This window comes from Ascaphus truei, chromosome 1, assembly GCF_040206685.1.
Source record: "Ascaphus truei isolate aAscTru1 chromosome 1, aAscTru1.hap1, whole genome shotgun sequence".
NCBI classification, from domain to species: domain Eukaryota; kingdom Metazoa; phylum Chordata; class Amphibia; order Anura; family Ascaphidae; genus Ascaphus; species Ascaphus truei.
Genome location: NC_134483.1, coordinates 412,925,822 through 412,952,679, shown reverse-complemented (window position 1 = coordinate 412,952,679; position 26,858 = coordinate 412,925,822). Strand labels below are relative to the sequence as shown.

General features: G+C 41.1%; 1 protein-coding gene across 5 annotated transcripts in view; it reads right to left on the bottom strand.

Annotated features, from left to right (window-relative positions):
• ZNF827 (zinc finger protein 827) overlaps positions 1–25,738 on the bottom strand; it is a 182,718-nt gene extending 156,980 nt beyond the window's left edge. For 3 of the 5 annotated variants that reach the window (XM_075614069.1, XM_075614088.1, XM_075614107.1), the window contains exon 1: positions 25,086–25,737. In XM_075614069.1, the coding sequence (XP_075470184.1) occupies positions 25,086–25,128 (43 nt within the window). In that variant the 5' untranslated portion in view covers positions 25,129–25,737. Of the gene's footprint in view, positions 1–25,085 lie in introns of all 5 variants that reach the window. The other 2 variants (XM_075614080.1, XM_075614098.1) reach the window with 2 other exon arrangements.
• Between the last annotated feature and the right edge of the window lie 1,120 nt (positions 25,739–26,858).

Here is a 26,858-nt window from a genome sequence, read left to right as displayed (position 1 = left end):
AGGGTTCATTGAGATATACCGGCCTGCTCTCATTTCTGCTCTGGTCAGCCTAAACTGTCTGGCCCTACTGGCTCTGTCGCTACCCTCGACCCCTTCCGGATCTCCCATTGTCGTCATCAAACATTGATCATGGACTCTGGTGAATCGAGATAGGATACTTGATGTAAAGGAAGGTAAAACTTTTTGGGTGGGGTTTTTTCTGGATTTTGCTAAGACTAAGCTAGGACTGACATTCTACTTCCGACTGAATCATTTGGTCCCCCTCAGAGACCTATAGCGGACATGCAAATGGCCCGGTCAGGCCGTGAAGAGAAAGAGACCGCTACTATAGGTATGGCTGACCCCCTTCACAAGCTAAGACTGAACTATAACACAATTGAGCCGATTTAGTCATCCCCTAGCATATTCACCTAGCAACCAGACTGGTATGTAACTCTATATATTAAGTTTAGGAATATACATTGTCCATAGTTGCAATAGATGTTTCTTAGGGGAGTTTGTTCTACTTCCCCACAGAGTTTGTTTTTCACCAGCCACAACACATAGTAAATACATCTTCTCTCCACAAATTCTCAACAGTGTTCATAGAGTGTATATTGAGAAGTGGACCAGATCAAGACTATTATACCAGTGTTATAGAGGGTTACAAATATATATATAATAACTACGGAGGGACTCTGGACTTAGCTCCTGACGGTGGGTGGCTCCCCTTATTTCCCCTTCCTTTTTTGATAGGCTTTCAGTTAGGAGGCCGCTAACACGAGAGGTTCTAGTAGATAATAGCAGAGACAGAGCTACTCAAGTATACGATTCTGTTTAAGAAGATAAAGCATCCTTGTGGATAATATTTAACTTGACGATGAACGTATTAGAATGCACATTGCAAAAGGTTATTTGATCTGTATTTCCCTTCATCTCCCCTATCCCTCCCTCAACTACTCCCTCCCCCATCTCTTCCCCCTCAATCCCACCTCATCCTCCCTCTGCTTTCTACCCCCCCCTTTTCTTTTTTTTTCTTCCCGCCTGCCCCCTCTCCCTACTTGGAGATTTTGCTTTTCCCAAGCAAAAGTTCTCCAATTAAATGTTTAAAGTACTATCAAGACAGGGGATTCCTACTAACAATTTTGTATCATCACTTAGCACTGTTTAAGAATCTATACGAATATATACGGTGGTCGTGGTAAGTATCTGAACCTAGATCCCACTGATTGTTTGTACCCTCTGGTGTGTCTTTATACAATATGTTATAGAGTGGAGATCCTCCATAGGTAGTTCTTGACCACTGTTTTGTATTCTAGAATGTGTATATCAAAGGAATGCCCACTAATGTTTTCCCCCCTCCCTCTTCCCTTCACTACTCTTCTAACCACCCCTCCTCACACCTCCCCTTTTCCCTCCCCATCCCACTTTCCCTTCCCTCCCTCTCCTTAATTTCTCATCTCCTCCCCCCACCCCCCTCCTCCACTCTCCCGCCAATTCTTCCTTAAACCCCACTCTCCCCTGTGGGGGTAAATACGAATAAATACAGCCTGACCTAGAAGTAAATACAGCTAGAACCATATTTAATGCCTACACAGCATAGATGAAAGACGGAATATGGTTCCATATGAGCCCCTAACTAATTACCTAATCAATTTAAGAAGGATCTATTGAATTAGGACAAATTCCAGATTTCATGGATCGGGAGTATAGTATCGGTGAAGATGAATATTCTACCCAGATTATTATATTACTTTCAGACTCTTCCGATACAGATACCTGGATCAGAATTAAAAAACGTACAAAATAGAATATTCCAGTTTATGTGGCAAAATAGGAGACCCAGGACGGCGAGGTCAGTGATGCTGACCTCAAGGACGAGAGGTGGCTTAGGTGTTCCAAATCAACTGCGATATTACCAGGCTGCTCATCTTAGGCAAGTAGTAGTCTGGAATGCTGACCCAAAATTAATTGTTGGTTGGCAATTGAGTCCCATTATTAAAAAACACTCTTTACCAATGTTACTCTGGGCCCCCGGGAAACGAAAGTTGGGCATAAAAACTGCTGAACTGGGAGCGATGAGGTGTACATGGAACACCTGGAACAAAACGAAAGCTAAATTTAAGTTAGCCTCACATATCTCCCAACTCACTCCCCATTTTAATAGCCCTAACTTCCCCCCAGGTTGTAATTCAAAATTATTCAACCAATTTAAAGCCAAACATATCAACACAATCGCTGACTTTATAAGTAAAGGAAAGCTTCTCAGCTACGAAGATCTCCGCAAAAAATTTGAAGTCCCTGACCTGACCTTATTTAAATATCTTCAAATCAGACATTTTATACATACAGTCTCTCTGGATTTTCTCTTCCCTGAACTTTCGAATTGTGCGTTTCTTTGTGAGAAGGGAGTCTACCAGAAGGGTCTGATCTGGAAAATATATCTAGGTTTTGAGACTTCGAGTGATACTCCAGACCACAGTTATATGCTTAGGTGGGCTGCTGATTTACATTTAGATATTGACTATGATGATTGGGAAGACATCTGGAAATTTGCAGCAAAAACCTCGATATGTGCTACAATAAAATAAAACATCTCCAAGATCTTATATTACTGGTACCTCACCCCAAGCAGGCTGAAACAAATTTACCCGGAGGCCTCTGATTTGTGTTGGAGGGGTTGTGGACAAAAGGGGGATATGGTCCATATCTGGGGGACCTGCCCTGCATCCAAAACTTCTGGCTTACCAATCAAAACATGACTAGCGATATAACGGAATTATCAATCCCAATAGACCCTTTGGTCTACCTATTAGCCAAACCAGTGGAGGATACAACCCTCCCTTGAAACGGTTAATCTCTTTCATTCTGATGGCGGGCCAGATGTGCGATTGCGGCCGCCTGGCAGAAACAGGCTCCCCCATTCAGACAGACAGTGGAAAAAAGATTAAATGAGGTGATGACAATGGAGAGGTTGATAGCCTTTCTGAGACAATCCACTGATGAATTCTATCAAACCTTGGCTCGAGGGATGAGACAAGATGAGGATAATTATTTCAGTCAACGTAAGGCGATAGGGCTAGATCTTGAAAAGTATTAGTGATCACTGAACTGGCGGGTTCCTTTTGGGGGATGGAGGAGGTGGTGGCCCTTCCCCGCTCCCCCTTCCCCCTGTCCCCTTGTTATTATTGACTATTTTAAAACGTTGTTGTTATATTTCTGGGTATGCCTGGATATATTGTATTTACAACTTGGCCTAAACAAGCTGTTTCTGGACATCTATACATATAGAAAATGGCCAACCGCAAATTCCGGCGTTTGTATTATTTATCACTGTTATTCTGTTTGTGTACTACATGTCAACATTGTTCCCTGCCTTTTAATTTCCTCTTTTGTATGTTATGCTGAAAAATTCAATAAAAATGTATGTAAAAAAATAAATAAAGTAAAATCACTCATAAAATGTATATATTAACAAAGCAAAGAAACACGCTCAGAGACGAACAGCTCAGGTCCTTCAATTGCACCTGTTATTAGTATTTTCTGTTATGGTGGGTTAAAGACAAACTATTAATAGAGCAATACTTTGCAATGTGTCAAGGAGGTGAGCGGGCCCACCCATCCAGCTAGCTAAGAAATGGCATCAGAAACTGTCATTTAGATATTGGGAGAAACAGTATGAATTCAGCTCGAAATTGGATGAATTGACTTGCAAATGAGTCACTTTAAAAAATACATTCCTTAACATCTGTGTATGATGATACTTTGCACCAATTTTACTCAGCGTGCATCCGACAGTGGGCAGGATTACACAAAGCAATAAAACACAGTAAATTATTCCTATATACGCCCCCCGATTCCATGTCCATCCTCAAAACTGAAATGGTTTATAAATCAGCAGTTTTATCGATTTCTGGGAAAAGTTAGGACAGCAATTGGATATTCTGTAACGTGATACACTTAGCTCAAAGTTTATTTTGGACAGGATTACACCTTTTGACATTAACTAATAAACTTGCATTAAATCCTGAAGTAAAAATCAAACCTGAAATAGAAGTCACTGTTTTCTTTTGACAAATGATTTCAAATGTCAAAGTTCACAGGTGTATGGTGTAAAAGTTCTACAACCATTTGGTAATTCTGTATAGTAATCATACACTGGAGTTGCAATTACATTTTTTAAAATCCCTTTCATTGTAATGGTGGCTTCATCATTTTAGAAATGTTACTTGCTTTGCACGGGTTGGCCTGAGCAAACCTAATTAGAACAAAAGTACAATAATAGCTATCTGCAATGCATTGTGAAAAGTCAGTATGTTGGGGTAGGAGTCCTATTAGCATTACATTACCTTAGAAATATTATGGTTGAAATAGTGTTATGTGGTATGCGAGTATCAATTTTATATTGATAATTATATGAAACCTATTTATTTATTTATACAATGTGCGGCAGCATTGGCTGATTGTGTCAAGAAACATCGTTTCGTTATTTTATTTTTTATTTTCATTTAGTCCTCCCACTCAATTTCTTTTATGCTGTTCTTGGCAGAACACTGGGGGTAGGGGTCTCCCTTTATGTAACCAGCACACAGAAGGCACTAATGTACTTAACACAAGAAGATTAAAATATGCCCAGTGGGAACGCAGGGCACATTATACGCTGGTTATATAGTTTTTGCTGCACAAACGTACACATATATGCCCCAATAAAAAGGCATGTGTAAGTTTAATTCAAATACACAATAAAGTATTTCTTCATTATGTTAGCACTGTTAGTCTTCTGTTTAAACCCCTTTTATCAGACTTCTAGACAATTGCAGTAACATCTACTAGAATTATAAAGTGTCTATAGCACAGCAGAAGCAGCTAATGCTGCGCTTATGTTTGCATTTGTTCCATTATGTTCTTTGTGACAGGTATAATTGCTTGAATCCATGTGACTGATGCTTTTTATTTTAATATTAGTAGGAAAGGAGGGAGAGGGAGTAGGTGGAATGATACCTTTTATTGGGCCAATAAGTAGTTGATACGTTACAAGCTTTGGAACCTCTCAGAGTCCTTTAACCCAGAGAGGTTCCAAAGCTTGTAACATATCAACTACTTGATGGCCCAATAAAAGGTATCATACCAACTGCTCCCTCCTTTGTTACTACATGGTGGAAAAAACCAACACGGCTACCCACCCTGCTTTGCTATTTTCATATTAAAACTAAATGTTGAATGTTTTCCCGGATGATCTGGTACGGTTTTTATTAACTTTATCTAGCATATTTGTAATATTTCTGGTTATTGAGCTTACTCTTCCAAGGGTCGCCTCGTCTACTCTTACCCACTGGATTTTGAAAGACATATACAGGCATACCCCGCTTTAAGTACACTCACTTTAAGTACACTCGCGAGTAAGTACATATTGCCCAATAGGCAAACGCCAGCTCACGCATGCGCCTGTCAGCACGTCCTGAACAGCAATACCGGCTCCCTACCTGTACCGAAGCTGTGCGCAAGCGGGGAGACTATAGAGCCTGTTACAAATGCGTTATTTACATCAGTTATGCATGTATATGACGATTGCAGTACAGTACATGCATAGATAAGTGGGAAAAGGTAGTGCTTCACTTTAAGTACATTTTCGCTTTACATACATGCTCCGGTCCCATTGCGTACGTTAATGCGGGGTATGCCTGTAAAGTGGTACTACTTACATTTCAGGTATAGAGGAGGGCGCCCCAAGCAAAGCAGGAGACTTTGGGTTCCCTTGCATTATTCTGATACACATCAAAAATCTATTGCAAAAATGTCAACTCGTTACAAAATTACTCTCAAAGTAATCTTATGGATGAATAACGCTAGGAAATGCAGATGTAAGGATCTATGAACAATCCATAACAAACGCCTCCCTGTGGTCTTATCAGTAAGGCCTTATTTAATATGCTGCAAAGGCGTTTCCCTGTGCTGAAGAAGATCGTAGTCCCATTTATTTGAATGCAGCTGATCTAGAACCAAACTCCTCTCCAGCGTCACGAAGCACAACACAGCATCTTCATCAAGGATATCTATCCCATGGAGGAGGCCCCGTTATGGGTACCTCCTGAAACATAACCTTGCATTTCCTAATGTGAGTAAGACCAACAATATCAGTGCACTATAGTTTTGTGCTGTATACCCCTGTTCCCATTTTGGTGGCGTGGGCGCAGTGCAACAAGTTGTGTATGTGGCAGCTATGGCTGAGCCGGGGCTGGTTGCCGGCGTGAATTAAAGAAAAAATAAGGGGGGTAGAAAATTAGTTGATGACTTTACTCAAACTGACAGATATGTGGAGGCTCGCATGAAAATGGAAGTATAGTGCAAATCAAGTTTCAAAAAGGAAATCAAAATCAAATCTCAAAAGAATCGCCGGGTGCAGTCACCTGCCTCTCCTGGCCACTGATAATGTTGTGCTTCTGAATCTAAATGGTTGTGAGACTTCAGCATAATCTGACAGACCCGTCCAACAAAAACATGAAAAATCATGTTATTTAGCATCTATTTAGATATGATATCTTCTTAACAAAAAGTAGTACAGTATTGTGCTTGCAAAAATTGAGAAGTGCAGTCCGGGGACAAAAACAACAATTGAATCAAATTTGAAATGATCCCTATTGAGGTCAACCTTTTTCTTAGCTGTATAGGGCCATATTTACTAAGTACTGTAGTATTAACAGACTTCCTAGATAGTGAACTAACTATTTTGCACAGTTCAGGCACCAAGTAGCATAGTTACTTAGAACAACATATCTAGCATAAACAAAATAACAGACTGGGCAATTTGTCACAGATTGTACTAGCATATTTAATGAATACATTATCAAAAAATACTAAGGAGGTGTCAGATTTAGGTAACAAACCATAAAAACATCTTACAGTGCCATAAAATATTACACCGCCCATTCATGTGATTGAGCTGTAAGGTGTCTCGTTGCCTAGGAGTAACTCATAAAATGTAGCTAACCATATCAGGTGGTGGAGTTATTACATAATTGTGTGTGCAAATTTTAATCATAAAAAACACACTCGACTGTATGCATGTTGTATAAAAAATATTTGGCAGAAGGAATCATCCCTTATGTTTCACAAGCAGATATACACACGCTCATATAAGTTTCACAAAACTAACATAATGGTGTTACAGCCTTAGTGATAAAAATAAGGTAGTGATTGGTGTAATGATAATGATAAATGAAAGGACTCGAATTACTCTGGTTTTTGTGGTGGTGGAGACCTGGGGTGAACATTTGCTTGGAATTAGTTTGTATTTGCCACAAACTAGTCACAAGCAAGCTCGTGCTTGAACGCTGTGCTTATTGCAGGTGATTCATTGCTGCCTTGAGTTGAATATTATAAGTCTTGCATGGTCCAATGGCAAAGAACCCATTAGTCTCTGTTTCACTGGGTCGCATTTCCGCCATCACTGGAGGTAGGGAGCAGCGTACAGAATAATTCAGACACTGCATGGTTCCCAGGCCTTATCGAATGTGGAGTTCAGTTAAAATGTAAGTTGCGAGTTACATCAGGCGGAGACTTATTTCAAACTTTTAAAGAAGTTAAGAAGTTGGGATTCCCACCTAAAACTTTGCCAGAAGATGCCACATTGAATTTGAAGCCTTTAGAGCCACATTCACTCCCTATTTTAGGAGATCATATCAAACTGAGGAAAAAAGTTCCAACACACTGCAAAGCTGAAATGATCAGCGATATCACATTTTACCTTACAGTATATATTATTTTGAAAGCCTACAAGTTAAAAAATATGTAGTCCTTTTTGGGAAAATGTGCACATTACTCCGAGAGCTGAATTATTATTGTACATTCTGATACCTTGTATGTTTTTATATTTGTAGTAGTGTGTACAGAGCCATCAAACATCACTTTGTTTTCCTTCCTTGTGTATACCATATATTTCCTGGTGCCGTTAACTTTATTGAGTTTTACATGAAAAGAACAACAACATTGGCAAATGTACATATATCAATCAACATAATAAACATGCCAAAGAATCTTGAACAGTACAAAATAACTCACTACTGAAAACTATTTGGTGATCATTCATAAAAATATATCTGTAAATATTGTTCAATTAAGAATTGTGTTGAAATAATAAATGACGATTAGCATCACAGCACGAATAATAATTAGCCATTTTATTGCGGTAGTCAGACATGATAAAATAGGCCTCTCATAATACAAGCATCGATGAATGGACACACCACTCATTTTAAAAGTGCTCAATCAAGACGCCCACAAATCTACAGGCAAATCTCTCTGGAGTGCTGCAACATCATATGAAGTGAGAGAGTCAGCGACGAAACCACAAACAAGCTGGTTACAAGTCTAGATGGATATTCTAAGAGCACCTATAAGTATATATATATATATATATATAAATATATATATATATTCTGCACTCATTCTCCTTATTGCTCACTAACATGCTCCAACTATCGGTAATCAAGCATCAGATAAGGCTGCTCTCTTCCCTCCTTTCTATGTCACACACTACAACAAAATAAGGGAGGGGGAAGGGGGAAGGGGGGGTGCCGAGCACGCATATTTTAAGTGAAACTTCTTGTTTTTTTGTCACTGTTTTGTCACAGAAATTGTATTTGTGATGCTGGTGTTTTTAATTCAATGAAAGAGATTTGAGAGTACAATTAATTTGATTTATTTTTGTGTTGAAATTTCCATACTAATCACTTGGAATACATCATACAATTGACTTATGATAACTAAAGTAAGATACATATATTTTGTATTGTAAAGTATCTAAATGCCGTTACTCTCAAAAGTCTTTCATTCAATCAAAATCATAAAAATCAAAACACAATTTCAGTGACAAAACGCAGAGAAAAGTTTGACTTAGAACACGCCTACTCAGCACAAACCCCCGTTTATTTTTTCATTTTTATTAACATCACAGTTACTAGATTATACTAATCTAAATATAATTCATGTGGTATGTTTAAATACCTCGCATCTTTTCTACTTCTGGTTTTTTATGATAAATGATAGATTTCTAAGATTTTTGCTATTTGCACTGGGAATTCCTCTAATAACAGTGTTCCTTTTGTTTGTTTGTGTATGTGTACATAGACCACAGGGGGGGGGGGGGTGTGTGTTGGTTATTTTATCCTCTGCTCATCGCGCAGCAACGGACACTTCTGCGCATGTGCGGGGAGGAACAGTCACTTCCGTTACACACTTCCATCACCATGAAGGAGATTTGTAGGTGCCAACAAAGAAGTTTCACTTCAAAAACATTACATACTTCCCCAGATGTACCCAACTACAAATCAATGTGAATTACAAACAACTTTTACCATACTCAGGAATATGATTGATTTCAGTTGGTTAATTACGTAATCTGAATCATTATGGTTTTTCAAACTTTATTATACATATATAATATAATTCATTATTCTATTATCGTTTATTTCAGTTATTGTTTACAATTTAGTTATCATTGTCCTCATTGGATTTCTATATGTAACCCCCGTTCCCTCTGCCTAAGGGAACTATGCGGGTAACTACGTGTGCTGCTGTACCTGTCTGCACACAGGAGGCCTAAGCCTGACTCTGGGAGTCTGGGGAGAGCTCTTTCTCCTTGCAGGGCAGCGCCTCCACCTATGAGGGATCCCAGCGTTGGTGGGATAACCCCTCACAGGAACCAAAGCAATACACCACACAATGTATATGAGCTAAGCTTTAAGTTTTACGGTACACAACATTAACACAGATAACACACACTAATAATTAACAGACAGTATAATGCAGTGACCCCAACAATTGGTGGTTCCCCCAAGGTACTGAGGGTGCTGTGGCACCAATAACCCCTGGTGTCCTGTCCCAGAAATCCCAGCAAAATGTGAGGTAGCGCTACCCCCTGTAGATAAAGGTGCATGTTGGGTACCTGCCCGTGGCGCGGTATGTTGGAGTGGGTCCCACGTAGCGAGGCCTCCAACACAAATCCCCTCTCTCCGTCCGGTCACTGGCACAGTAATAATAATAATAATAATAATAATAATAATAATAAGAGTCGCTATCTGGGGCCTTCCCTGCAACACTCCTCTCTCTACAGGTGTCTCAGGGCCTAACTGGAGCCTAGGGTCAAAGTCTAGGCCTAGTCCAGGAAGCATGGCTCCATGGACACTAACTTCTCTCCTCCATCAGGACTGAAGTGCATGCTCCCCGCATGCAGAGGATATCCTGTTCCTTCAACTGCTCCAATCCCATTCGCTGGGACAGTTCCACGTGAGCAGTCCTCTAAAGATCCTGGGACATGTAGTTCCGCTGTACTGTATGCGGAGCCATTCTAAGATGGCCACTGCACTCCTGACTCTGTGCATGCGAGCCTCGCCGCACTGCACCTGCGCGACTTACAAAATGGCCACCCCACACTCCCCATCGCGCGGAGCTCCGGGCGATAGCCGGGAATTTCCCCGCTCTAGACGTAGGGGACTCGGCTACATCTACTTAAATGTTGTAAATATATTTATGTATTTAGAATACAGTTCATCATTTTGCAATTTATTAAGGTTATTGTTATAGTCATGTTGTTATTTTTCATATGTATCAATAGTCATTTAGGAATATCCCTTTTTTTCCCCCTATTGGGTTATTGCATTTTTCAATATGATCTAAAATGTTAAACCGTGTTCTTTATATTTAAGGGTTTAACACTGTATGTATCATGTGTTCTGTTTTTATTACCTCTGATCCTTATCTTATGATTACTTTATATAGTTTGACCTATCCATATGATTGATTATAGATCATGAAGGATATATACTTTTTAACCGTTTTATTTTTGTCTTCAAGCTCTGTCTTTCTTTGACACTGTTTGGACACTGTTTGGACACAGTAGCACAGTTTTATTGTTTTTTTATATATATGTTCACTGCTTTCTTTTTTTCTCTGTGGTGGTGTCGCCAGCTTTGAATCGGTTAAACCATCATCCCCCACCGTCACTTGCCCTGATTAGTCATGGGTTCAGGTGTGGTGAGCATAAGCGGTTTTTGCTTGGAGAGACCACTATTTAAGAGAGTCAATACAGAGCACGGGTCACTCTTTGATAAAGCTGCTAAGGGAGGGAAACGCGTTAGATGATCTTTGTTTGTTTTGTTAGTTGGTTGGCTCATATGCCCATTAAATAATATACTTTTTACCTGCCTCCAGCCCTCTACATTTTTGTCGCTATGCTCTATCTTTGCCACACATCATTTGCACCCAACTATGGCTCAAGATTTCTCAAACGAGAATAAAATCTGCTCTTAAAGCAGGATTATTGAATCAGACTTGTAGGATGTGAACGTCCTGCGAAACACAGCTCTTTCATGAAACTCAACACAGTCTCTTTAAAGAAACCAGAACTCAAAAGTCGAACAAACTATTTCATTTATTACAATAAAAGGAGAGGGGCCTTTCTCGCAGTAATCTTCCTTGAAAATGTTAGGCTAGAAATATCACTGGAAGACGGAATAGCCGTTTCCATTGTGCAAGCCTATAGTGCCAAAAACTGGCAGCTAACCCATGGAGTCTAACCTTTTATAAAGCATTACAGCAGCATAAAAGGTTTTTTTTGTTTTTTTTGTATCACTACTAAAATAATTGCATTTTCTGCTTAAACGAATGCCATTTGTTGAAACAATGTAAAAAAAAAAAAATTGTGCAAGAATGAATGTCCCCATAAACAAAGAGAATAGTTTATTTAAATGATAAATTGTTTTTTAGATTCTTTGCATCACTTGTGTCATTTTGTTGCTAGCTTCATATTTTCATTCAAGTGACATAGAACTGATTAGTGGCTCAAATCCAAGCGGCAAAGGGCTGTAGCATTAGCATCACTCTGTAAACAGTCGCCCTTAATAGTGAATTCTACAGTTTTGCACAGTTCAGGCACCAAGTGACTTACTGTAGTTACTTAGAACAACATATCTACCAAAAAACACACTGACAGTGGATATTTTGTCAAAGACTCTAATAGCATATGTAACAACCTAAATGCCAGGGTGTTATTAATGCAGCAATCCCTTGTGACAGTGAAGGCGTAACCAGGCCATCAATAAAGGTATTATGCCCGGCTGGTTACCTCTGAGCCCCGTTTTAGAGTGTCGGCTCTTCCACCTGTGTATGGTACCTGCAATGAATGTATTGTATGACAATGAAGATTTAATGTGTGTTTTACCTTTCCAGGGGTGCTAACCAGTGGAGCTTCTCAGGCTATGAGTTTCAGGGGGGACTTTGCGGTAAAAGTGTTGTCAGGATGTGTCTAGGTAGAAGGGGTCCAGAGTTGCTGGCCACCCCAAAAATGTATCCGGGAATCAGGTAATATTCCCGGGGACATATAGACACATCACTCTGGTCAAAGTCCTCCCTTGAAAACAGTTACGCAACTCTGCCAGCTTTCCCTGCTTCAGCACAGACCAGAAAGGTAAATGAGGGCATAGGGATTTATATATCCCGGGTAGCGTCATGGATCCCTATTTTAGTGAGGGTTCCACAGTATATGTCCCGGTACCCCAGAATCAGTATAGAGGTTCTGGGGGGTTTCTCCAACTGCATATTAAGTTGCGAGAAGTTTTATGAAACCTAAGTCCTAGTTTCAGTAAAGGAAAGAGATACAGCCCTGGGAGTGTGCCCAAGCATTTTTTGGTTCTAAAAAAAACCATTTAGGTTTCCTTAAGGGAAGGAGCTACAGCGCTGAGATTGAAGCTACACATCTTTGCATTTCACTGTGGGACTTATAAAACATATTTCCCATTTTAATTCTGTTTCATAAAATGTTTAATAGCCAATGTGGCTATAAGGTTTTTACAGTCTAACTCAGGTTTACAGTGTATGAGGGATATGGCTAGTGGGATTAAAAGTATATGGTCCCATTCTGCCCCTCATAGCCCAAAAGACTTACAAAGTAAAAAGTGTAAAAGTATATTTTGATTATACTGAGATGTTAGTAAATGCATTATACTTATAAGGTGGCACTTTCAAAGACGGTAGGGGGCTAGTGGGCTACCAAGATGTGGTGCCACGGAGTCTGCCCTAGGTCCGTAATGCAAAGTCAGAGATGCTGCCAAAGGTGTTAAAGCCATTTGGACAGGATGGTTAGGTGGAGTACCCACGTCCAGGAAACAATGCCAGCCATCACGGCTAGCAATTTGCCTTCCCAGACTTGGAGGCACCTTACCCAGCGGGTGGCTTCTGAATAAAAAAAGTGGCTGAGGTGGCAAACTCGCGCATGCCCTCGTTACATTCTGAAGAACCGCTTGCCCGGCTTTGGAAGACTGGCAGCCCTCTGATTGGCTGGTTGTAAAGTTCCCAGGCTCGGATTGGCTGTAGTATTTCGTGAATTAATCTGAAATACTATAAGAAACCCAGCAGCCAATCCGGACCTCAGATTCTAAGCGCCAAAACCGCAGCGGCAAATTCAAACTCACCAAAAGATGCTCTTGGAGAAATAGACGCGAGCCGGCTTCAAAAATTTCAAGGCAAGAAATTTTCTAAGCCCCATTTTTTGACATCTCCAGAAGAGATGCAGCGGTGGCGTCGGGAACTTCATGCCGATTTGAGTTCCAGGACTTTTCGGGGTGAGTCCCGGTCAACCTAAAGACTTTGTTTTATGGGACTATTTCGACTAGGAAAGTTTAGTTTTGTAGCCCAGACCACCAGTAAGTGTGTTTTCTCCTGTATATTGTAATCCATTGTGTGTACGTCTGTTTCCAAGGAATACATAGTAACTTATTGTACTTTGTGGTTTTGCTCAGTGATATGATCCACCGTAGTATAAAGGTGTAACATCCCTCCAAATATATATTTTTTTCCCTTTGCAGAATTAGTGTCCTGCGGAGCTTAACCTCAGAGCTCCCACAAACCATTAGGTTGCCGGTAAATGTAACATTTAGCAAAGATCTACAAGCATGGCTGCCTAGGTCACCAACAGAAAGCCGCAACCTCTCCTGATGACTTCACGCCTTTCTATTGGCCGCCAGAGCCCAGGCTGGCCCGTCGGTCATATTTATTCAAGGATTAATCTATCTGCAACTGGGGGTGGGGGAGGGGTCCCTAAGAATGGGAGCAGTTGGGTGGAACTTTACCCCCTCCTCCACCCCTAAAATGATCGTGTGCTGCTCGGTAACTGACGGTCCGCTTTCCGTCTAATGCCTTATCCGACGGTGCTTAATGCAGTCCGCTGGACACATTATCCGATGTCTGAACTGCTTATCCGACACTCATCGCTGCCGATTAACATGCACATGGAAAAAATGTAAACAGGCATCAGTTAAAAAAAGACTGGTCACAGTTCTGCAGGGAGCAAAGACTGAATGGGGAACCCTGAAATTATTTGCCCCCCTGCAACACTCCTCTACAGGTATCTCATAATTCCCTCCTCTGCCTTATACGCAGTACAGCAAACAGGAAACTGACCTCCATATTTGTGAATAAACAAAGCCTTTTCACTTTCCAGCAGGAAACAAAGGATCCTTTTTGCTACATTGTGCACTGCGGAGTCCAACAGATGAGATCCCACAATGGCAGCACATAGCATGGAAATTCAAAGTGAGGTTACGGTGACAGTACTATTAGAAATGTAATATAGTACCATTTAGTCATTTAAAAAAATGGCATTTACCCCTTTTGCTATAAATATATATATATATATATATATATATATATATATATATATATATATCCTTCTCCCAGTCCTTTTTTTTTTTTTTTACACGTTTTGCAAACATATGCAATTGTTCATAGAATTTCACAAAACACAATTAGCACTTGTGCTGAATCTGACCATTTACTCAAACGTTCTGCCCTAGGCCCAGATTTACTCAACACTACTAAACCGTAACCTAGATCATGTTAACCCTTTGGTTGCTAGACGGTCCTTCTATGCATTGCCCATTCTAATTGTGGTTCTCCCACTTTAAGGAGCAATATTCTACATGTGTGTTTTTTAAATAAATCAGTTCTGTAGTATTAGATAATACGTACTACCTTTTCTATTTTAAAATTCAACTCTTAATGCCATTCTTAATTATTTGTAAAGAGGTAACCCAAGCAACTTAAAAAATAAATAAAATAAATCTCTTTTTTTGTTTTAATATATGCAGCATTTGATTACTTTTATTGAAAACTAATTACCTATTAGTTCTCCCGTGATCGATCAGCAACGATCCTGTTTCCCAGGGTTCACTAAATGGCCGCATTTCAGATTCAAATCAATTCTTCAGTCATTGAAACTCAGCAGCTACAATGTATTCTTATATTACAAAGGTAACATTATCTCTTATTACAGTTTGCAGCTCAAACTGCTGGCAATATTGGCAACAAATTATATTATCACAAACAGGAAAGTGTTACAAATACCTTGCACTACTGGGGAAGTGGGCTAAAGCCTGCTACAAAACAAAAGTTAATCAAATGCTGCATGCTGTATATTTAAAAAAAAAACATGATTTGTTTTAAAAAAAAAACAAAACATTTTTTTAGCTTGGATTGCCTCTTTAAAGTGCAATAGCCTGTTGTATGTATGTATGTCTTTATTTAGATTGCGCCATTAATGTACATAGCGCTTCACAGTAGTAATACACATGACAATCATATAAATAACAAATAATACAATTAACAGGTAATGGGAATAAGTGCTTCAGACATAAAAGTAACATTTCCGAAGAGGTGTCTGCTCTGAATAGCTTACAATCTAATTGGTAGGTAGGAGGAACGTACAGAGACAGTAGGATGGCATTCTGGTAAGTGCATCTGCAGGGGGCCAAGCTTCATGTATCATGTGTATAGTATTAGCCACGGTGCTACTCATATGCTTCTTTAAGCAAGTGTGTCTTAAGGTGGGTCTTAAAAGTGGATAGAGAGGGTGCTAGTCGGGTATTGAGGGAAAGGGCATCCCAGAGGTGTGGGGCAGTCAGTGAGAAAGGTTTAAGGCGGGAGAGGGCTTTAGATACAAAAGGGGGTAGAGAGAAGACATCCTTGAGCAGAACGCAATAGTTGGGATGGTGCATAGCGAGAAATTAGGGCTGAGATGTAAGGAGGGGCAGAAGAGTGAAAAGCTTTAAAAGTGGAGGAGGAGAATTGAGTGTGAGATGCAGGATTTGATAGGAAGCCAGGAGTGGGATTTTCGCAGGGGAGACGCTGGAACAGATTTAGGAAAGAGAAGAGTGATTCTGGCAGCAGCGTTTAGGATAGATTGTAGGGGAGACAGGTGAGAGGCAGGAAGGCCGGTAGCAGGAGGTTACAGTAATTGAGACGGGAGAGAATGAGGGCCTGAGTCAGAGTTATAGCAGTTGAGCAACAGAGGAAAGGTCGTATCTTTGTAATATTGTGGAGGAATAAGTGACCGGTTTTAGAAACGTTTTGAATGTGAGAGGAGAATGAGAGAGAGGAGTCAAGTGTGACCCTTAGGCAGCGTGCTTGGGCTACTGGGTGAATGATAGTATTTCCAACAGCAATGTGGAAGGAAATAGTAGGGTCAGGTTTGGGAGGAAGTATGAGGAGCTGTTTTTGCCATGTTAAGTTTAAGTCGGCGGAAGGCCACCCAGGATGATATCGCAGAGAGACATACAGAAACTTTGGTCTGTACAGCAGGTGTAAGGTCAGGGGTTGAAAAGTACATTTGTGTGTCATCAGCATAGGAGGTGATATTTAAACCCAAGAGATGTGATTAGGTCACCTAGAGAAAGTGTGAAAAGAGAAGAGGTCCCAGGACAGAGCTCTGGGTTACCCCCACAGAGAGATCGATAGAGGAGGAGGAAGTGTTAGCAGAAGAGACACTGAAAGTTCAATGGGAGAGGTAAGAAGAGATCCAGGATAGAGCTTTGTTCCGAATACCAAGAGTATGGAGAATATGAAGGAGAAGAGGGTGGTCCACGGTGTCAAATGCAGCAGAGACGTCGAGTAATATGAGCAGAGTGTAATGACCTCTGTCTTTGGCAGCATCGAGGTCATTAGTTATTTTAGTGAAGGCTGTTTCAGTGGAGTGAGCAGTGCGGAAGCCAGATTGTAGAGGATTTAGGAGAGAATAGGTGTTGAGAAATTGGAGCAAGCGAGAGAATACAAGACATTCAAGGAGTTTAGAGGCAAAAGGCAGGAGGGAGACAGGTCGATAGTTAGAAAGACAGGTAGGGTCAAGCTTGCTGTTTTTGAGTAATGGTATAACTGTTGCACGTTTGAAGGAAGAGGGAAAGGTATCAGAGTAGAGGGAGGAGTTAAAAATGTGTGTGAGCGTAGGGATTATAGTAGGAGCAAGAGGTTTTAGGAGATGGGAGGGAATGGAGTCAAGAGGGCAAGTGGTAGAGGGAGAAGAGGCGATCAACAGCGACACATCCTCCTCTGAGACAACGGAAAAAGAGTCAAGGAAGGCAGGAGGAGAGTTAGGAAGCGGTGTAGGATGGGATGAGGAAACAGAGGGGATGTTCTAACGTATGGATTCCACCTTTTCCTTAAAATAGTCAGCAAAGTCCTGTTGTAAAGCATCTAACAGTCTAATCAGCTTCCCTAAATAAATCTAAGCATTATAATAGCAAAGATTTGGCTGGGGGGAGTGTTTGTCAATCAAGTGTTTTCTTTACTCATAATCCCTTGCACTAATCATTGAGAAAATAAAGGTGGCTCTGCAGGCACTTGTTGGACACAATAGCATCAGACAAACGGGAGTAACCAGAGGAAACAAAACCCCTCCCAAAGTCTTAGCTCACTATAGTTACAAATTAACTCCAACAAATTATCAAAAAGTGTGAAACACCGAGATGTAACCCCTTAAACATGTCCATTGTGGTCCAAGGAGGGAAGCCCCTTCAAAGGACCACAAGGCTACTTCCATCTTCCTCTTAAGTGATTAGCCATACTACATGTGGTCCATACATTCACCAGCCCCCCTATTGTTGTCTAGGACTTGGCAGTCATCTTGCTCCTGCCATATCACGTTTATCTAGTCCAAAGTTGCTTTTAACTTTCACTTATCTTTGTCACAAACCGGTATTATTTTTAAACAAAATAAACAAAAACGCTGTCTCCTATCTGTGATACTTTTAACCATTGGTTTGAGTGGTGCAACACTTACAAGGAAATTAAAGTGTTGTTGCAACTAATTCGCTTTTATTTGATTCTGTCTTTTTTTAAATCTCCTGTTAAACAATTGTTAGGAGCATAAAACACCTGTTAAAGTTGTATTCAATAACAAAGAGGTTAAAAAAAAAGTAATCCCTAAAATGGCTATCACCAATATTACTGGCCCCAAGCTAATAAATAGGGGGAACAGAAGCGATTACAACATTCCAATTGTTTATCGGATGTAACGATGCCGCCGGCAGCCATGCTTGTAGCTTTAACACTCCGTCCTCTATGCTGATGTTTCCTGCTACTTTTATTGCATTTTCTTTGCTAGGATTTAAGATGCTCTATTAAGCTATGTAGTTTTAGGGGGCAATTCTATATTGTTCGAAGTGTCCCAATGACTTTAATGTGAAAATGTCCTAAACAGACGCTTCACACAATATAGAAGAAGGAAGGCCCTTAGGCCGCAAAGCCTAACCCTGAGTGATATGATTAGTGACACTGGTGCACTTATGTTTGGGCAAGTGAATTCTAACTAAATAACCACTTTTTGTAACTGTTTTTTTTAAATTATTATTATTACTTGTAACAATTTAAATGAACAGAAAAAGCTAGAATTGAATCCTTTTATAATAAAAGGTGGTTTTTAATCAAATAAGCTCCATGGCAATAAAAAGTAAACAAGAAGAAGACACTCTGAAAAAGCGAGTATCTAAGTGATCAAAAACGATCATGTTTTTATGATAGTAACCATAGGGAACTGAAGTGAAAACAAACATACTTCAAGTGTGAAAAAGAAGCGACAGTCAAGTGAATCACATAAGGTTTACTACGGTCTGTGCTTCAAGGACCTATCATTCTGAATATGTTACGAACAGGGTCTACTGACTTATATACTGTAGATCAGTGTTTTTCAGTTGGTTAAGAAATCCTATAATTATATTGTGACATTTTGAGGAACCCCAACCCTCTCTAATAGTGCGTCTGAGATCAGATACATTGTAAGAAATCCCAACCCTCTCTAATAGCATGTGTTTGATCAGTTGCATTGTAAGAAATCCCAACCCTCTCTAATAGCGAGTGTGAGATCCGATGCACTGTAAGGAACCCCAACCCTCTCTAATAGCGTCTGAAATCAGATGCATTGTAAGGAACCCCAACCTTGTCTAAGGCTTGGGCCATGGTGCCGCAGACCGTGCGGAGGCGTCCCCTCGCTGAGCGATCATATTGCCTTAAGGCAGTGATCGCGTCCATGCGGCGGGCAGCCCGTGCAGGCAGAAGCGGGCGCGCATTGCGCAAGAAATCAGTTGAAACTGATTTCTTGGAGCGATAGGCCGGTCACGAGAGCGGTTCACCCAATGAGGGCGAACCAGCTCTGTGACGTCCCTAGGAATGCCCCCCCATGGCGCATCTTCCCTGGCCACAAAATGCACCCGCTTCACGTCACGGCCGCACACGTCTCCGCATGGGCGATGGCACCATGGCCCCAGCCTAATAGCGCGAATGAGATCAGATGCATTGTAAGAAACCCCAATCCTCTCTAATAGCGCGTCTGAGATCAGCTGCATTGTAAATTCTTCTGTATTTGGTACAATTTTCAAATGACCCCGAAAATTGCAAAGTACCCATTAGGGATGCCTGGAGAACCCAAGGATTCCTAGGAATCCAGGTTGAAAAACACTGCTGTAAACAGACATTTTCGTACATGTTATTGCAGATAATGGTTTATGGATAAAATATTACTATACTTTCCAAAATGTCTCAAACTTTAACATGGTTTGAAAAACAAAACCGTAACTGTATTTTGCTTTTCTTATTGTAACAAATTCATATATCACCATAAAATGTTGATGGGCTCTATCAAATTCAGAAACAAAAAGTAACAGGAGGTAGGTTAACCCTCTTATTAAAAAGGAGCATTTCCTTGAAAATAAATTTGGGGTAGTCGAGCGTCTCTGGGGGACTGAACCGTGTTAATTTCATCTCTGGGGGCCCCCTGCATCTTGAAATACCTCCGTAGGTGCTGCCGGTATCTTGTGCATGTTTAAAAGCCTGTGTCAGGCAGGCCAATAGGATGCTAGGGATGACAGTTACTATTGGCCTGTGTGACTTGGGACCTTTAAACCGCATTTTTCTCGCCCAGGCAGGGTTGTGACCGACCTACGAAAGGTAAGTATCTCAGGAAGCAGGTGGTTCCTGGAGCTGAAATGACCACAGCTCAGCTCCAAAGACCTAATGCTCTCCATCTAAACAACAAAAGGAACCTAGTTAGAAACGCACACGTAAGTAGAAAGTTGTCACTAAACTGTAATAGCTGGTGCAGTCACATTTAGGGCCTCATGCAGAGAGCAGCGATCTAAAAAACTGGCGGATTGAATCTTTTAAACATAAAATGTGGAGAATTCGCCTCCGTATGCACAAAGCAACGGTAAGCGTCAGAATTGCCATGCAGGAATATGGAAACTTGTAATTGGCGCGAATCGCGCTGTTTGAATGTGCTTTAAAGAAACCGCGAGTTTAAAGTGCCTTTTTTTTTTTTTGTTTGTTTTGGCGCGCAACTGAGGCCACGCCATCCCTATCGCCAGGCAGCATAAGGGGTTTGCCAACTTTTCATGGCGTGCAGACTTGGCGAACAGCTCTCCATGTTTCTGGAGAGATTCTCTCACACATGCTGTTCGCCGCTTCCTGCATACGGCGGCTTGAAAAAGTGCAAAAAACTAGGGATTCGCCACCGCCTCGGCGAGTTTTTCAAAGGTAAAAAAAAACATGGCGCTTTTTTCTCTGTTTCCCTATTTCGCGCCACTTTCTGATTTTCTGCCCGCAGAACTCTCTGATAAGTGGCGAAAGCGAGCTTAGCGCTGCTCTCTGCATAGGCCCCTAAGTGCCATACTGGACAGAAGAAAATGGTATGCTGCAATTTAATGAAAGGTACAAGCGATACCTTCAATGGCTACCTGATATAAAATGCATCTTCCGGCATCAAGAAAGCTTGTACTGTACTCTTTTAAAACATCACTTAGCCATTAAAAGGTATCACTGTTACGTTACTTTTGTTTTTTATTATTATAAAAGCCTTTTGGTTCTGTCTACACCAAGTGCCAAGAAGTCACCATCGTCAGATTGTAACATTTTGGAGTTGTAATAAAGTAAAAGGAATCAGCAAATAAAAATGTTCCAACAGTTCAACATGAACTTCATATGTCATCCTATAGTCATGAACGTAATCACGTTTCATATGCACACGGAAATGGTTCATTTTTAAGTGCGCAAGAACACGAATCATGGGATACCCAACACATACTGCTTCTCAGTGTATAGGGCTTTAACCTAGAAGTAAAGAACGCTGTGGAAATTACAAAGCTGCAATGATCAGAGTGGAGTTTGAAAAGCAATTGTTATAAAGTTCCTGATTTTAAAGTGACCACATTTAAAAGAATTGTATATACACAACATGTCAATACCACAAGTGGCTTTTTACAATGAAATATCTGATCGGAACAAAGTGAAGGCAATTTATAGATAAAACAAACAAAACACATACAGTACATAGGTAGATGATTTAAAGCCAACATGCTATGTGGGTACTGCATATCTAAGTTAAGTTTAACAATTATCATGTAAGATATATTAAATAATTACACCCAATAGTGGTGTCAAATAATGTGTGCCAAGCTGCCACTGTTCGGTTCCGAACATTTTAATCTTAATTATTAAAGTAATTGAGGTACATTAACTGGTCTGTGAGAGACAAGATGTAAGTGAGATATTTGTGTTTGATTAATTAAAAACGCAAAATGTAACAGGTCTTATATTAAAAATACAGCAATAGCACAAAGGCACCGAATAGGCCCACAATGACTGAGCTAAAATGGAGAATGACTCAGAGCTAGAGGGGAGTAGCTGAGGTCAGGGTCAAGGTCACATGCCTTTGCCACTTAAAAATACATCTACTGTTCAGCAGAGGTCGCCTTTTTTTCAGATCTACTCAATCCTTACATATTTCTGTCTTCAAAGCAACAACAAAAATAGTCAAACATTTGCACTGTGCTTAACCCTCTCATTGACTGGAGCCAAGCGCTTAAAAGCCTAAGCTAGTAATGCACTGGAGTATCGGCAGGGGAAACACAAACCAGGCTTGATGTCAAGACGAAGAGGGTTAACAGGATTACATTAAGCATCCACATTTCGAAAAGATCACTTTTTTTTGGTGCAAAGTTTTAATATTGAGAATATGTAGAATGTAAATATTAATGTAGTACGTTACAACATGCACTGTGGCACACTGCAGGATTTCCTGACACTATGAGTACCTGTGTCAAAAAGCTAACAATCTAGTTTGTACGCCTGAGACACAGGGAGATAGTTATTTGAATGACAGCCAAAAAACGCTGATCATGGGTTCTTCAAAGCCGGTGCCCATACCAGTTTGCCACACCTTCCTCCCTGTGTATACAGTGACTGGAGTAAGGGCATATCTTCCTGCGTGTATTTAATTACACTAAAGGCTACAAACAACAACAAATGCCAAGCTAGAAATCTCGATAATAAAATGGGCAAAAAAGAGTGCTCAGTTCTCTCAAACATCTTTAGGGTATAATGTAATATAGAACATCATTCACACGTTTATTAGTCCACTGGTAAAGCTTTGTGTATTATATTGTGTATATAGTGAACAATGACCATGTTAGAAACCTAGGCCTGCAAAGGGGGGGGGGGGGGTAGGGGAGGAAGAGATGAGAATGGATTACATAAATGTGTATGACATCCCCGGACTGCTGTATAAAAACAGATCACTGCACTTTAATGAACCCACTTGAGCGAAGCTTCATGTACTTAACTAGACTGTGAACGACACGTATTTGTTCTGACCAGATCCTCTAGTGGGCAGACAGTGAAAAGGTTCCAGAGGGGCAAATACGAGGCAAATCAGACTCACTGTACTGAACGTTACACACACGAGCAATGAGAGAATGCAATGATATAAAAGGTGGAGCTTAGATGTTATATTCCCTATCCTTGCCTGGAAGATCTTCCACTGACAGAAGAAGAGGCAGTGCGGCCCCTCCAGACATTGCCCTCCCACACCCCCCTCCTCCCGTGCCTGCGACATGCATACATATATTTATGTTATGGATATTGATCGTGATCCGGCTGCAGAGAGCAAATGCCTGCAAATGGGAAGCAACAATGTGACCCCTCCCTACCTTCCCCCAACCTTGTGAACTACAGGTGACCGACTGTGGCTTAGATACACAGTGAAAGCACAGACTGACTGAACCTCAGCTGAACTGGGGCGACTACAGGGTAGAAAGGGCTTTCCACACATTACAGTAACAAGATATACAAACGCAGACTTGACCCTCATTACCTAACCCCACAAATAGGTTGAAGGGAGTATTTGTATTTAATAGACAGCACACATCCTGTCAAGTTCAAATGACCCAAACATATAGGATACAGGGTTCCTGGACCCAAATAACATCATTTTTTTAATAATAAAGATATACATACAAATAAAGATATACATAATAATGATTTGTTCTCTGAGGTCTACCAAAGACAATTAAGTTACGGTGGTTAAAAAACGAGTGACAAAACCTCTTATCGTACAGTAATACTCAGTAATACTCAGTCATCTCCAATGAGTGAGGGTTTGATAGGCCTGTGTATCAGGGTCACAGTATTTAATTTGACAATTAGCTTTAATATTGTTGCTTTTTTTCTAAGGAGATTTAGAACTGGAGGCCAACACATGTGAATGTGCATAAGCTAAGCATCCATGTGGCTGCAAAACAAGGCTGAAAAGGTGTCCAGAAAGGGGGGGGGGAGGGAGGAATTAGGAAAAGTGTGGAAAACACTTGGTAACCAAGCAAGGCTAAAAACACGCTCAGCACCCAAATATGTACAGTGAACAGCACCAAGTAACTCTTGGCTGTAAAACGACACTGAGCACATTTATTTGACAAAAGATGCTTAGAGCTATAACTGCACAGGCACCTTTAAATGACCCCTAACATATACAAAGTTAGAGGGGGGTTAACACACACCCCCACTTATCCCATCAGATCTCAGGCATCAGATGCCTGCCTTGCCATACACTGGAGGAAGGGAGGGGGAAAGTAATACAAAAAAAAAAAAAGTTAACTGGGTTTTTTTTTTTCTAAACCAGTTTTCTTTTTGTAAAAAGGGGAAGCACTTGTGTTGCTTTATGCTGCGTGCATGTGAGTGTGTCTGGGGACTGTCATGCACAGCTCTGCTGTGGAAACTATTGCACTGCCTGCTCCAGTCTGGGGCAGCGAAGCCTGACTCATCTGACCCTTCCCTACACACAGCGCCCAGGCTGGGAACCCCTCTGCCTTGTTGCTTTCCACCAGTTTGAGATGGGATTCCTATGCACAGACACCCCTTTTTTTTTTTTTTTTAGTTATCTCCCTCTCAGCCCACCCCTTGGGTTTCTTGAATAAACCACCTCCCTCCCCCGCCCCCACCCCCCCTGTGCATCTGCTGCTGCCTCTCCTCCCGGGGCCGACAAGCTCAGCAGCCGGAGCTGGCCGCAACCTTAACCCGGGGACAGAGCCCTATTGATTCCGGGCACAGCAGCTGCCTGCATGCAAGTCCCCAGCACGGGCAGCAGTAGGCAGGGGGAGCCTGCGAAACGGGCACAAGGTGGGGGGGTGGGGAGGGGGTGAAGAGCCATGCTGAAGGGATCCTTCATACAACAAATATATATATAATATGCACAAAAAAAAAAAAAGGATTTTAAAAAAATAGCACAGGGTTGATCATCACCAACATGGCTGCCTTGCTCAGACCTTAAAAAAAAATAGAAAGAGGAATAACCCAGGCTTTGCTGTGTCTTTGTCAGTTTCACCTCTGTAACCCTAAACTAATGCAGAAAACAGGCAGGAAGCTGCAGAGACCCAGACACACATACACACACATACACACACACACAAAATAACATACACACGATTAAAAATAAATGCCAATGTGCAATCCTTTTGACTTACGTGAAGACAAGCGTTTAGGCTGCTCCTGCTTCCTCCTGGGCATTTTCTCCCCACTCTTTTAAAAAGAAAAAAAATGATATATAGATATATATATATTATTATTTTTTCCACGTCGATCACATTCTCCTCCTCGTTGGGTAGAATGATGGGAGCAGTGCAAAAAAACGAAGGGGGGGGGATCTGTGCAAAATGATCAGAGCAGTTCTTGCTGATTCCTGGAGTCAGGGAGCTTGGTCGTTGCACCTGGCTTGTCCTCCCTTTCACCTCCCTCCCCCAGCCGTAATAAATATTCTTCAATGGGGGGAATGGGTCTGATGTATATGTGTGTGTGTGTGAGTGAGTGTGTGTTGTGCATGTAAGGGCTACATCATGATGATGAGCTGTGCCGCTGCTGCTGTGTCTATGGCTGCTCCCTGTGTGTCTTCAAGCCCCTAACACTAATGCAAGGATCAAAGGGCAGCAGTGGCGGCGGTAGAGCGCACACGCACACATATGCACATATACACATATGGAGGGGGCAGCCTCCCAGTCTCAGACATACAGCAGACAAGCTCAGAGCCAAGGCTGGGTCACAGTGCAGAGCTGCCCTAGGCTCGCCTCCTCCTCCTCCTCGCCTTGCACTTTGCACACCCTGCTCCCCTTCAGCTCCTGTAGGGAGGAGGTAGTGATGTGCAGGGACTGCAGTAAACCCCGCTCTCGCTCTCTCTCTCTTCTTGGGGTTGAGGTGGATGATAAAGAAATGGTGATAGGGATTTTTCACACCCACACAAAAAAAAGTTTTTGTATTTTTTTTTTTTTTTGGTTTTACCTTTCTGAAGTATTATTCATGTATCCGCCTGCAGAACGTTTTCATAATCTTTAAAGAGTTTATATATGCTGTGGATGGGATAAATGCTGAATAATTCAGTGCAACATACGAGAGGGAGGATGACACACGAGGCAGATGGGGGATAATGTAAATGGATTAACCAGTTTTAATGAAACAAAAAAAACCTACATTGGAATTTCCAAAATGCTAGTGACTTTTTGGATTGTATTTAAAAAAATACCAGTTTGGGTCTGGGTACATTTTATATAAAAATATTGAACAAGTTTGAAATTTAATATATTTTTGGTATACTGTATAATTGTATTTTGCTATGTTAGAAAAAAAGTGCCAACTTCTGTGTATGTAAATACATACTGCCCACAGTTTGTATGAAGAGCACCTCTTGGTTGGTACCCGTCAGATGATGGGGTCTTGTTTATCTAAGTTCTAAAATTCTAAGCATTGTATTGTGAAATGTCACTCTCAAATTGTATTTGTGACTTAGATTTTTTGGTAATATGTGGATATCAGTTTAACTCATTTAATGCAAACATTTTGCCCCTGAGCATTTTCTTCTCTTTTTTTATCGTTTAGACCAGGGGTGCACAAATTGGGGGGTGCAAGATTTTTATGGGGGGGCACAGCTATTACAGAGGCCCCACGCATTTAAATTAAATGCCAGGGGATCGCGTGAGGCCTCTGCAACTTCCCTTACCTTCGGCAACACGGCATCAAATGACATTGCGAGGTCACGTGACCCTGCGGTGTTATTTGACGCCAGAGACATGGTAAGGAGGGGGGCGCAAGCAGGGAGAAAAGTTTGCGCACCCATGGTTTAAACTATAGACTGCATTGGGCTCTGGGGAGACATCCATTTTAACCTCCCGGGCATTTCATATTTAAATCGCCTAAATGAAGCATTAGGAAAAGCAAAAATGGATGGGATATAATACGTGAATCAATTT